The 14,860-nt window shown below is 30.7% G+C and overlaps 1 protein-coding gene across 5 annotated transcripts in view; it reads left to right on the top strand.

Annotated features, from left to right (window-relative positions):
• The window catches only part of LOC127069769 (metabotropic glutamate receptor 2-like), a 152,524-nt gene that overhangs the window by 110,302 nt on the left and 27,362 nt on the right, over positions 1-14,860 (top strand). For all 5 annotated transcript variants that reach the window (XM_051007210.1, XM_051007214.1, XM_051007211.1 and 2 more), the window contains exon 3: positions 6,801-6,943. In XM_051007210.1, coding sequence (XP_050863167.1) covers positions 6,801-6,943 — 143 coding nt within the window. The remainder of the gene's footprint in view (positions 1-6,800; positions 6,944-14,860) is intronic.

Here is a 14,860-nt window from a genome sequence, read left to right as displayed (position 1 = left end):
TTGTTAAAAATTGTTATCTAATTTTAATTGGAAATTAATTGAATATCGATGGATCGTTCTATAACATAAATCTACACTCTGAAAGCTGTAATTCTATTGTTGATAGCTGGTAGCCATGTGATTACATTTTCTTTTACATTATTTCTCTTCTTTTCGAGTTGAGAACTAAAACCAACAACATCACGATGTACGACGTTGTTCCACCCACGGCAAAGGACATTCCTTTTTCATTAAACTCTCGTCCTCGCAACTTCCTCGCTACGACGAGAGAAAGAGAGTGAGAGAGAATGTGTCAGAACATTGAGAAAGGGAGACACGTTAAAAGCGTATAATTAATTGCAACCACGGAGTGTTATTCCCATTCGAAAGAACTGCTAACAAGCTTTACCGTAATTATTACGTTATGTCCCAAATTTGGCATACACAAAATTTTTACGCGAAAATATTTTACTCGTTTATAAATAAAAAATTAATTGCAGTAAATATTTTTTACAATAAAAACATTTAAATATAGTTTTTATATCGCTATTGCGATAGAAGAACTTATATAAGAAGATAAAATGACGTTAATGGATCAACTTAGTAATTAATGCTACCAGATCCGATTTCTAATTGAAAAGAATCTTAGAAGAGTTTCTTGTGAGACACGAACGGAAAGATCAGTAAAAGAACGGAAAAAGATTAGGAAATAAAGTTGTTCGAATCGAAGAAGGTTGGATTACCAGGGTATAAGCGTTGACAGAGGTATAGTTATAAGTGTATAAAAGGAGAGAGAACAGTTCTGAAGAACCTTGCCTCAAGAAACTTTAGATATATGCTTAAGTAGTCAACGTTACTTTTACTCTGCTAGACAAACTTTTTAACAAGCAGTTTCTCTGACGAACTTCAGAAAATGTCAGTTTTCACGCCTCCTAACTGAACCAGACGAAGGTTAAACATGCCTATGGCGTTAAATAAAAATGAGGGGAAATGTGAAAGAATGGAAAAAAAAGAAAAAAAAAAGAAAAAGAGAGAGAGAAAGAAGTTTAAAGGAAAAGAAGATAAACTTTTTTTTCTCAACGAAAAGAAATTCAAGAAAGGTCCACACAAGAAGAAATCGTTGAATGAATCCTGCACGGCAACACGTATTTTTATGTAAATCTGAAGCATCTCATCTCGTTCCATTCCGTGAGCACGAAAGCGTTGGGCTATGTGCACAATGTAATTTCCAAGCCCAAGCGATCTCGCACTACTGCTTTTTCCTCAACATGTATATGTAATAACTATATGTACATAAAAGTATATGAAAGTATACGTTCAGGATATATATGTGTGTGTCTATATGTATATATATGCTGTATGTACATATATATATGTATATAATGTGTATATATATATACACACATATATACTCCAGTATGCTGGTCCTTTTCCACATCTACCACCATACCATAACTAGTATTTGTGTAAAGAGATCTCCAAGTTCTCACTAGTCTTGTCGGTCCAATTAAATCATTTGCATTCGAGCATATCACCGTTCTCACTGCTCATTATCTCTTATATCTCTTCAAATCATTAATTTATATCTCGAGGTTATTAATTTACGTCAAAATTAATTATTTTTCTTCTTTGTGTGTTAACTTTTTAACGTGAAATCGATGAAGAAATAGAAACCTTTTCCTGATTAATTAGCTGTTCATCTAAAGATTACGATATTATTTTTAACTATTTAATATTTCATCTATTTTCCCATTGAGATATAAAAATTAACAAAGAATCCGATTTTGTAGTACAAAATAAGGCTTCCTCATTATTCGTGCATGTTAATAAAAAAGCTAAAGAAAAAGAAAAAATGAAAAAAATAATTAAAAATAGCCTCTCATCTTTCCACGTAGTATCAGCTATTCAATTAATTCATTTTATCAATCCTCTATTATTCACAAGAAACAACGATCATTTTTTCCAGTCATATTGCCGTGTTAATCTCTTCGTTAGTCCTCTTTTGAAATGATGTCGATAAAAAGCAAGGGAAAATGATGAATTTGACGGTTTTCATCGATGAAAGAAACATCTGCCGAGATAAAAAAAGATATTTATTTATACAAAATCGCGCATACGATATTTTCCAATCGATTGACCGACCGACCGATCGATCGATCGATCGATCGATCGGTCGGTCAATCGATCGATCATTGAAATGGAAAATGTTAAATCGAAGTGAAATCTGGGAAATACGCGATCAACTGAATTTTCGCAGATAACGAGAAGAATGAGAAAGAACGCGTTATTCGAAACAAAAGAGGACAAAAAGGTTTTTTTCGTTCGCGTTCTCGTTCGGTTAAAAAGGTTGGCGGAATTTCGGGGTTAGCAAAGCTTCGACCAATGGGATCGGAAATTAAGGATGAACTGACACCGATAAATTCGAGCAACTCCATTGAACTCGTATCTCTATCTCTATCTCCACAAAAATGTTAACGTCTATCCATGCTATTTTTTTTTTCTATAAAAAAAAGCAAAAAAAAGATTATAAAAAAGAATGAAACGTGTCTATCCGCGATAAACGAAAAATCGTCGTCGTTGTTGTCGCTACTGATAACCACGAAATTTTTTATATTTCTGTTTACACTAAAAAAAAAGAAAAAAAAAGAAGAAAAAAATCGAAAAGGAAATAAAGAAAGTATACTTGTAATAAATTCTATCGTCCATTTGAAAAAGGAAGAAGGAAGGGTTTATCGATTGATGGACGACTATAGCATTCGAGTATACACACGCATGTTTCCGTTTCTTTTCAATCCATCCGGTGTATTCATCGTACATACAATGTACAAACGAATAGAAAACTGGATCCGTGAGTAAACATCCGAGCATATTTCATCGCGGATTTTATTATTTTATAAAAAATTCTTCGTCCATGTTCGGCTTTACGCGTATCGATTGCTTTTGATATTATTTTATGTAAAAAGAAATATAAACAAAGAAGAATGAAATAAAAAAAAAATGAGATCATCTTTTTTATCGGACTCGATAGAAGTCTATCAATTCTGAACAATTTTCTAGGAAATAAATGATCTTAGTTAAACCCTTTTTCAAAAGTTATGGCAATCCTTAATAATATGTGTAATTTAATAATAAATCAGATATCTACTTATGAGAATTGAAATTTTCAAATGTCAGAACGAATTCTTAACGATATAAACTAAAAACGTTATGAATCAGCATTTGATTGAGCGCTTACACGTATATGTACCGCATAAGAGGGTTAACGATAGAAAGGACGTTTGGCAACTCGCTATGAATCACTATCGTCTTAATGTAATCCACGAATATAGTCGATGTATTAATACCAACTAGATCGTTCGGTTGATGCCTTGTATATGACGTTATCGAACAGAGATCCATCTAATACGCTGACTTTAAATCGAATCTCCAAACTTTCTCTTCATATCCATTTGATTTCACGGCGATTCGCTTCGTTCGAATATCATGATAGAGTAGGGTTCAACTTATAACTGGAACATATGATCTACGATATCAGACTAACGTTAATAATGAAATCGAGACCTGAATTTCGAGGTTGATGTGAAACAACGAATTTATCAAGTTCAAGGACGAAGTTCATTTCCAAGAATATATTCAATATTGTTTAAATATATGTAATTAATTTTAATGAGCCTATGCAAATTTGATCTTAAACAATTCACATTGATTGCATCATAAAAAGTAAATTAAAAAAAAAATGAACGTGCTTAAAGAAACTTTGATAGGATCTTGATGAAAATAATTAATGAATACTTCTACAATTTCGGTAACCTTATATTTTCGTTTTCTATATATTTCAAATACTTCACAAATACTCTTTCTCTTTAAAGAATTAAAAATGAGCTTGTTCTGCTGGTAGCTTTATACGTACTCGCGTAAATATTACTACTATTAAAGCAAAAAAATATAAGATAACACGAAGGTTTATTAGAACGTTATTAAAATACTAAAGAAGAAAAATATGTTCGACAAATATATTAACACGAAATATGTATATAGAAAAACAGTTAATGTATCCTCGAAATATAATAGAAAGAAATAAAGAGAAAAAGAGAGAGAAAGAAAGAAAGAAAGAAAGAAAGAAAGAAAGAAAGAAAGAGAGAAAGAAAGAAAGCGGGAGACAGAGAGATAGAGAAGTGTGATATAAAGCTATCTTAGAAAATATTCCACAAAAAGAGGCACGTACAAACTTGCGAACGTGCTCGTAGAAAGAGAGGACTCAGATGACGTTTTATTGGTACTGCAATACTCCAACTGCAAAGCAACTAAAAGCAATAGACTATTCTCCTCTCTCTCTCTCTCTCTCTCTCTCTCTCTTTTCTTTTTTTTATTTTATTTCGATTTTCTCTTCGTCTTTTTTTCTTTCTTTCAGACTTTCGCTGCTTCAGCATTTACCTCTTTTCTCTTCTTTCGTTACGTTATAAAAAGAAATGCGTGTCGAATAGTGCTGTGATAGCATTTCTCTTCCTTTCTTTTTTTTCTTCCTTTCTTTTTTTCTTTCTTTCTTTCTTTTTTTCATTTTTCAAAAATTACGTATTTCGCAACAGCGCGTTCTTAACCATTATACAAGTAAGGTTAAACATTCGCAAGACGACGAATTAATTACAAGTTCACGAAAAGCTCTGAAGGATTATCACGCGAATACGTTCGGAAGTTTCAACCTCCTTCCAACGATCTTAATCTTCTCCTGAGACTATTCAATTTTCTTACTCGCGTCATCAGAAATGCAAACAAATGAACTTATCCTCTCTTTTTCATCATTTCGATTCATGCTACTAAAATCCCTTCTCGAACTACTCAGAAAGTTTAAAAACTACATATTATAAATTTACTTCTACCTTTTCTTTTAATTCTTATTTTCATTCTTTTCAATATTGTTACAAATCTAAATATTCGATTCGTATCTAACTTTTTTAATAGTATTTAATATTTCCAGATGAATTTTTTTTATTCTAATCAGTATTCTATATAAAGTGCTTTTCTACTTCATGTTTATTCTTTGTGATATGACTATCGATATGTATTAGACTAATGGAATAATATTTAATATTTCCATACAAAATTTCACTCTAACGATTATTCTACTATAATTATTATAATAATTAATCATTTAAATTAATGTTCTAATAATTAATATTCAATAAATTTCATTCGTACTTAGTATCTCAATTCTCATTAAAATCCTTCAAATTAGAACAGATTAAAATCCCTAGTTTTTGAATTTTTAATTTAATCGACAAAGAAAATCATGTCTTTGATCATAGATGCAGATGAAACCTACTACGCATGTTCCTACTATTACCGATATTAATTAAATCTTAATTCTGCCACAGATAGTTTACTATCGAGCGAGAGATGCTAACGAGAGTTGGTAATGCAAACCTCTGTATATACCCATGTATACATTGATACATAGATAAATATATATACATATACACATACTTGTATTGGTTCTCATGGTACATGTAGTAGCACTATAGTTAAGCACGTTTCACATAATCCAAAACAATCCTAACGATACAGATACATATCTGATTTATATTACAACGTTATTAGTCCATTAGGTTGATTGATAAATATTTGTCAAATACGAGTACATTCATTACTATCATTTATATCTAACTCTTATTGAAAACAAATATGGCAGATTACAAATAAATAGCGTGTCGTTAAAAATTTTCACGCTATATTTTTTATATGAAATCTGTACTATGCATGGAAAAATATGATATCTTTATTTTCCTAACGAAAGACGAGCCATTTTCTCTCTGAAATATCTCTTCGTTAAAATTTTTCCATGTATTTCTTCTATTTCTATTTCTCTCTTTCTTTCCTTTCTATTTTTCTAACATTCTCCTTCTAAACTTCATTCGATTTAATGGAAATTATAACAAATATTTCGTATACTTAAAATCCAATAAAAACATAGAATATGAAATTATGTGTGTATAAAATGGAAAGTGCTAATGTATTTCATCTCTTGATAGACTTTTGTATTTTTATTACTGAGGGAAAAAATGTATTCATTTTCTAAAGTAAAAGAGGAAAAAAAATAATTTTTACGAAAGGGCAGTTCGGCATTGTTCTACGTAAATTGGTCTCCAATTCAACAGGTGCTTCTACTGTACTGTTACGAATCTACCTTGATATCACAATATATATATATATATATATATATATATATATATATTTATATATATTTATATGTGTGTGTGTATAAAATAGACGGATGAGGCAGAAAACGAACATTCCGTTCGTGGTATTTTTCTACATAATATTTTACATAAACCGCAAACTGGCACAAATAAATTTCGTAAAAAGATATTAAAAGGATAGAATTGATGTTCCCATAAAGAGAGAAAGAGAGAGAGAGAGAGGGAGAGAGATAAAGATACTCTGGACCATTTAAAATAATATTTTATTTTTCATATTTTCATTGAGTGAATATTTACTACTAAAATTACTCGTTATTAACGATTGAACAAACAATTAATTCATTCGAGTGTTTCGTTCGTTTGAAGGATAAAATAATTTCACATAGAGAAGTTCAAGTTTCAATAATGAATAGACTAAAATATCTAGATACTCTCTATTCTCTCAACTAATTGTATTGTATTCACGTGTCGAGAAACAATTGGAAAGATAAAAACGTATTCTATTTATAAAATAAGGTTTCGTTTTTTCGCGTATATATAAAATAATATTACAATTCTAAAATATATCCGTGATGTATACATAGTACACTTATCAAGATAATTTTGATGATTGTTTTCTTTTCTCAGGATCGATAAGCAACATTGACGGAGCAGAATATCATTGCAATAAAACTACCGTTCGTAAAGTTATCAGTGGCGTTGTGGGAGCTGCAAGTTCTGTAACATCAATCCAAGTGGCCAATCTTCTTCGGTTATTCCGAATTCCCCAGGTATGTATGTATGTGTATGTATGTATATCTCTACTGACATAAGCTTCTTCTCCATTCAATTTAGAATTTTTACAAATCTATTTTCCTGACGTACATCTCTTCTTTCTTTAGTATTTTTACAGCTTTATATTTTTTTTTTTTTTGTAATACTTCAGATGACCATGACAGAAGATAATTGACTTTAGAGAAAAAGAAAATCATTGTAGAGATTTTTCATATTTTTCTTAGAAAGAAATGAAAAGAAATGTTTCCTTTCATCTTGTAATGTATCTTTCTCTCTCTCTCTCTCTCTCTCTCTCTCTCTCTCTCTCTCTCTCTCTCCTACTACCTAAATATATATATCTCAAATTTTATATGATACTGTGATCTATAAAGAACGTATTCGTGAAAAAGAAAAAAGAAAGAAAAAAGGATTATTAAGGTCTTAAGGTCCACGTCCTAGATTCGTCGTACCAGAAAATCATGTTACTTCTTGCTTACGCTCTAGTACAGATAAACTTGGCGACACATTTAAATAGCTACGACATCCGGCTTACGAGAATATTCAAACGAAGTCACGTCAGTTTGGACAGCTTGCATACAATAAATAACACGAAAAACATTCTACAAGTTTTTATCTAACTTTTGATTTTCGTTAAATTCTCCAATTTATTTTAAGACCAAAGCAAATTAATTTTTATCTGTCACAAACATAAATTATAGTAATAATTTGTAACGAACTAATCTAAGAGAAATTTAAGTTACTCTATTTTCTACACACAATTCAAACTACAATATATTAAAAACGTCATATAGTAAAACGTCATATAGAAAATTATTTAATTGGTATTTAAAAAAAATATTGATCGTAATGAAAAGAAAAATTGAAAAGAGATTTATGAAAATGATAGAATAATTAAAATTAATAGGAAATCAATTTAGTACGAATCATTATGAAAGGATAAAGGACAGCAAGCGCGATGGATATTAAACGTGTCACAAATAATCTATCTCGATAATACATTCCATCGCACAACTACTGGAATAAATTTTAATAAAGAATGTGTCACGGTTAGATAGGATTGCGAAACGCACGTGACCATCTCTTTTATCCGAGTTCAATCTCTTCGATAGCGAAGCGGATTGAAATGACGAGAAGAAAAGAGAATAATACGATACTAGGTGAATGTCGTGAAATTTGAAATTCTAATCGACGTGATAAAATAACGTGGGCATGTATAATATTGTTTCAATTTATATGGACTAACACATACAATAAAATCCATCTTGAGAGATTCTTCATATCCTTTAAAAAGAACTATTACATATTACGTGTGTGTATATATATAAGAGAGAGAGAGAGAGAGAGAGAGAGAGAGAGAGAGAGAGAGAGATGATTTTGATCTCTCAAACAAATTAACTTGTCAAACTTTCACCTGACATTCATGTATGCGCACAAAAAAATATACTAAAAAAATGTTCAAGATAAATTCGTCTAAAAGAGAAAACTCATTCAGGACGTTTGAAATTTTTATTTTACATATACCTTCAACCCTATATATACATCTTTCCCTAGTCGAAGAGAAAATACGAGACACGACATTTTAGGTTTACATTTACATGTACGGCACGTAGTCCCTTCCCGAAAGACTAACGAAATGCTCAAAGAAGATGCATAGAAGCTTTTCTAAACACACACGAATCTATGTATACACATCTACTATATTTACCAAATTAACCACAGAATTTCATCAATTCCTCGTCTGTTCCTATGAAAATTTACTGCGGAAGGAAGAACGTAGATTTTTAAGAATTCAAGTGAATCGATGTTGTAATATCGTCATTCGAAATCGGAGATAGAGCAAAATCCAATTTCCTATTTCTATTTTTTGCCTAGCAGATTTCGATTGAAATTGGACGATTCGAATTCAAAACGAATTTATTTTTATACCCTCAAGCATGTAATCGTATTTTTTTTTATATTCAACTAGACCAAAAGTTTTATTAATTCAACTATGATAATACTGAAAAAATATTACATTATATAAAAAATGTCATATTATAAATTAGCATCGTCATTATATTTCATTAATTTTATTTCAAAAATATTTATGTTTCTTCTTGTATTTGTATTTCCTTTCTAAAATATTTTGCAACGCCCACATATTTAATTTTTATCGTTCCAATGAGAACTATAATCTCCGTGAGGTTGTTTTTTAATTAAATCCAAAGAAAATATTTTAAGAACAGAAATTAACACCCCAAAGAGACAAAACAAAATGACTTATGCTCGATGAGCAACGACAAGGTGAAGATCTCTGAAGGATTTTTCCGTAAGAAAAGAGAGGGATCAGACAAGAGTATAGAGGACTGGAAGAAAGCATAGCGAATTTAATTTTAGATCGTAATTCTTGACGGTGCGCATAAGGTTTCTCTCACCACTGCAAATGAAACTTCTCGAACACTTTTTACCGGACAAAAGTAAAGTAAAAGAATTCGCAATTTCGAAAGTGCTAAGCAACGAAAGTGTTTTACTATAAAAGAAGAAGAAAGGAAAGAAGAAGAAAAAAGAATAAGAAAAAAGAAAAAGAGTCAAAATTGAACGAGTCTAATGAAAAAAAATAAAATAAAATAAAATAAAATAAAAAAGAACAAAAACGTTGATTCTACCAAAGCGAGACCGACCGAAAAAAAATAATAGAAAATAGAATACAACACTAAAATTGTTAAAAAAATACTTTATCGAAATAAAAACCATCTATTAATATTAAAACCTAATGATTTCCTAAACGATATTAATTTTCCAAATAATTCATCGCTCATTTGCTCTAAATACTGTTCCTTGTTTCTCTTTATCGCTACTAACTCTCTCACCATTTAATTATATTATTCGAACGGATTGAAACGCATAAACAAGCAGGATTGTGCTCTCTCCTAACCTTCTAAAATCTATTCTAATATCACACAGGATATTGAATAAAGCGATTAACCTACGTCATTACCTATCTCTGCCTATTTTCGTTAAGATAATAGATCGGACTGTCTTGTTTAAGAGACAAATGTAGGACGTAAATTATGGCTGGATGGATAGTACGAATCGCAGGATGCAATTAATGAAAATAACACCGTTAGTATTCCAATGCAAAAGCGAATATAGTTTAAAATAAAAAAAAGAAATAGAGAAGAAAGAAGATATGAACAAAAGGATCAATTTCTTTCTGAAGATTGGAAGACTCATTTCTTTAATGACTTCATGTACTAATCTACTCTTAACACAAGGAAACATTCTCGTACAACCAGCGTCCAATTGATCTCGTTTTCCTATAACATTTTCCCTAAAACGAACGAATCAAATCTTAAGCGATTTCTTTCGATAATAGAAAGAAGCCTTAATTAAATACAAAACGTAACGAGTTATACTGAAAATAATTGTATTTAAAATTAATTTCGTTCCCACGAGGAAGAAGAATATCTATTAGGTTTATTCTATTTATTTTGTTATAAAGTCGAAATTTTTCAACGAAATCGCTTTTAAAATTTTCAAATTACTTTTATCGTCTTCTCATTAGCATATCTCTGCCGTACTTAATCGCATTTAATCTTCACTTGAATATTCTTCCTCATCTTATCTTCATTCTCTTGGGAATGTAGCAATGAAGTAATTCAAAGGATAAAGTTTAAGAAAGAGTACATAACAAACCTCGTTCCAGTTATACTCTCAGAGTTAAGTTGGAATGAATATATAAACACGTAGTATTATCTCGCGATATATCTATCTTGTATAAGTATATACCTACACATATACATTTACATATAGTGAAACTGAGACGGCTCATTAAGTACTATAAAACTTTCATAAAAGATCGAGATTGAATAAAGCTCAACAACTTAAAAAAAAAAAGAAAGAGAAAAAAATACGTAAACGCTATAACATTTAAATAAAAACGCGTTCGATTAAAATAAAGAAATAATATGAAAACATAAAAAGATGCAAAGAAATTAAACATAATACCTATTAAAATAGCGACGTTAATACGAAACGCTTAAATATACGGAATACAATTTGACAACAAATTGTCTTCATAATTCATTTCAATCCCTTTCGACGATCTATAATATTTTTTTCATTTTTTCTTTATGTATATGTTAAAAGGAGATCGACACAAACCGTCTAAAAATTTCCATTCACGTAGGAAATTGAAGGGATCGTTAGGCTCTCTTTATTCTATTCATGTATAGAGCTTCATCAATAGCGACCATGCAAAATGGATCACTGCTAGATATTTCTACGCGAAAGTTCACAGAATTCGTTGTGTAAGAACGAGAAGCACGTAGGCTTTCGTACCGTTAGCCGATATCGAATTTGTCATCCGTTCTCACCAGTGGTGATATATCAAACGAGAATTAAAATTGTAGATATTCCACGATGAGAATCGATCGTGGACCGATGAACGTGCATAGCTTTTTAAGAAAATCTACGACTAGAGAGTTAGATCTGTGTTCTCGAATGGCCTAACACTTCAACCTAATCTATCGATTCAACGCCAATTATTACATAATCACTGGATTCTCGATTAATTTCTTTAACGCATAGTTTGATTTATCAATTATCCGTACCAAGATATTCTAACTATTAAATAAATTGAATTAAATAACGAAAACAAAGATAATGAAAAATGTTACATTTACTTTAATGAAAAACTAGATTATTGCACGTATCTAACATTACGCATTAATTTATATTAAGTTCACTAATTGAAACCACGTACATTTGAAAATTAATTAATTACTAATAGAGGAGGATAATACGTATATATATATATATATGTGTGTATCTTTCTCTTGTAATCTTCCTAACATTTTCTTTTTGTAAAACCTTGTACCAACGATAGAAAGATAATTATTATTTTCACGTTCTTGTTACAGTACCCATTAATTAAACAAACGCTAATTAATCTGTAATCGCGGATCCCAAAGAGTCCCTTCTACTAATTCTTTAGTTTTTTCTTTCTTTTTTTCTTTTATTATTTTTCTCTTTAAAAAGTGACCTCTTTTAAAAATGATAAGATAAGAACTGATGCTTCTATATCCTGTTCATAGATCAATCAATCTGACAGCTGTTAATTGATCCTAACAATTGAACTCAAAGCGACCAAATGGAAAATCACTCACGAACGTCGAAGTTTACTCTACGTAAAGCTGTTTCTATCGTTAAACTTTGACTAACATTGTATCAACACGAATATACGACGTCTTTATGATGCGTGCAATCTAAAAATGACATAAAAATAAATCACTATTTTCATTACTCTTTTGATACATTTAATTTTCTCAATATTAATTTGCTTTTCCTTAATGTTATTTCTAAACAACAATGTTACAATCTGAAAGGTTTCTATATCATTTCTGTCGTATTTCGTGAATTTAAAATCCCTATTAAATACAAAACAAATCATATAAATATGTCTTTTTGGGCAGATATATAAATTCATTTTCAAAGTCATTTCAATATTTTAATTTTATTTAAAAATATAAAAGAAAAGTAAGAAAAAAAGATGTAATACTTTCCTAGATTAGGTTTAATATTAAACGAATACCGAAATTGCCTTCTTGTCTCTTATCAATTTTGAAAATTCAAAGATAAGAAAAGATAGAAAGAAGGTAGGCAAATGTCGATCGTTCGAGCCTTCTCGTTTGTTCCACTTTATCGATGCCACCCGTCACCGTGGCAATTTCGCGCGGTTTGGACTTCGAGGGACGCAGCCGGTTCGTTTCAATTAAACGTAACGTCGTATGCTCGCTTCACAAAGGAATTGGCAATTTCGTAGTGGCCTTGAAACGCGCGTGTAAAACCGATCGACTGAGAATAAAAGTATTGCAGCTCGATAGTCATCTTTGTCATTTTCTAAAAAGAAAAAAAGGAAAAAAGAAAGGAGATAAATAAACAAGACTAAAACAAAAAATAAACAACAACGTAAATTAACAATAATTTCCGTTGCAAGAATATTAACAGTACTATAATCATGTTTCATGAAGAAAAATCGTGAAAGTGTGACAAAAGATATATCGACTTTAATAAACGATGAAATCGTGAAAGAAAGAAAGAAAGAGAGAAAGGAAGAAAGAAAAGAAAAGAAAAGAAAAGAAAGAAGAAGGAAGACAACGTTACCATACCTTGGCGAACAGAAAAATACATGTCGTGAGAAGAGAACAATGAGAAATGGTAAAGAAATATCTCTCCGTTGCAGGAAACCATGATAAGAAGTTGTAAGAGAAAAAAAGCAAGAAAGATAAAAGAGAGGAAGACACAACGCGGAGAATCTGCTGGTTTTCGTATGCTGTCTCTGACAAACGATGATGAATATATTCATTTTTTTTCTTTTTTTTATTAAGTAAGAAAGTGCGAACACCAGAAAGAGAAAGAGAGAAAAAAAGAGAAGGAACGAAGAGAAGCAGATTCTAACTGCGGATCGAATAAAAAGAAGGCGTCTAGGCGTTACGAAAAGAAACGATAAAGAAGGCTGCTATAACCGAGCGAAGAGATAACGCTAACTCGTTTCTCGCTACATAAACTCATCCTCTTCCATTTCGCAAGAAGCGGAGAGAGAGAGAGAGAGATCCTTCGGTTACCTTCTAAAGAGTTTAACGTTTATCGAATTTCACGTCGTGGGTTGAAATCATCGATCGACTTTAAGACACTTTCTCTCAACGGACGAAGCTTCTTGTGGTTGAAGTGTCATCGCTAAGACCTTGACAGATTTAGTAAGTATCATCACTCGATCAGAATCTCTTGAGGGAAATATCAATATCTCAATATCCTTGAATATAATCAGATCTCTTGTTCATTTGGGAGTAAGTTAATTATCTCATTGTATGTTATATTATTTGTAAAAATAATAGCGACGTGTAATAATAATTATTATTATTTATTACAAACGTGTCTAAAAATGTCAAGGTTTGTTCAGTGTATAGAATAAATCGTATCATTTATTATGAACTCATTTTCAATGATTTTCAATGACTAATCAAAATGTTGATCCGAATAAATCCTTCAGTATAATACATACAATGAATCATTATATTTATTATTAATATAATACTAATAATACTAATAATAAATTATGGATAAAACAATCGCATTCGAAATTAAACGACGAACGTAAAAGTAAAATAAGTGGTATATATAAAAAGAAAATTCTAGTAAATATGATACGAGTTATTCTATATATTTATATATATATATCTTTATCGTACTTTTCTTTCTACCTTTCTCTCTTTGGAACTTACCACTACCAAAATTTATTTCGAGAAGTTCGGTAAGTACAAACGTAAATCCTCGTAGCTCTTGTAACGAACCTCCTTGGCTTCGTGTCGAAAGAGAGAAAGCTGCTGATGCGTCACGGACTCGGAGATATTGGAAAAAACGTTAAAAATAGGAGCTTTTGGTTCCTGGTCTTGAGTTTTCAAAAGGGCTCAGGCTATTATTAAGCGAGAAGTACGATGCAAAAAAATGAAAAAAAGAGCAGAGGTTAAGGAAACAGATTGATCGTTTGCAGGTTGTTCCTTTAAAAAGTATGAAGGGACAACGATTAATCACTGACATTTTATAGAAGAGACTTCGTAGAAATGCATCAATCGATAATAAGCTTTGTACTCTCTCCTCTGTCCTTTATCTCTCCCTCTCTCTCTCTCTCTCTCTCTCTCTCCCTCTCTAATATCTTTTACCTTGGATATTCAGCTAATCGAAATGTTAACCCATTGATAATTCGATTAAATTATTCAAAAGGTCGTCCATTAAAATTTGATATCTAGATATATATAATATGTTAATATTCTTAATACAATATACTATAGGTATATAATGTAATACTTCTCATTAATATTATAATGTATAATATTCTAACAATGTCTTTTGCATTTATTCAAAGATTGATTTTA

The sequence above is a fragment of the Vespula vulgaris genome, chromosome 16, assembly GCF_905475345.1.
Source record: "Vespula vulgaris chromosome 16, iyVesVulg1.1, whole genome shotgun sequence".
Classification (NCBI taxonomy): Eukaryota; Metazoa; Arthropoda; class Insecta; order Hymenoptera; family Vespidae; genus Vespula; species Vespula vulgaris.
The sequence above is the reverse complement of the archived record's forward strand: the minus strand, read 5'-3'. Positions and strand labels throughout refer to the sequence as shown.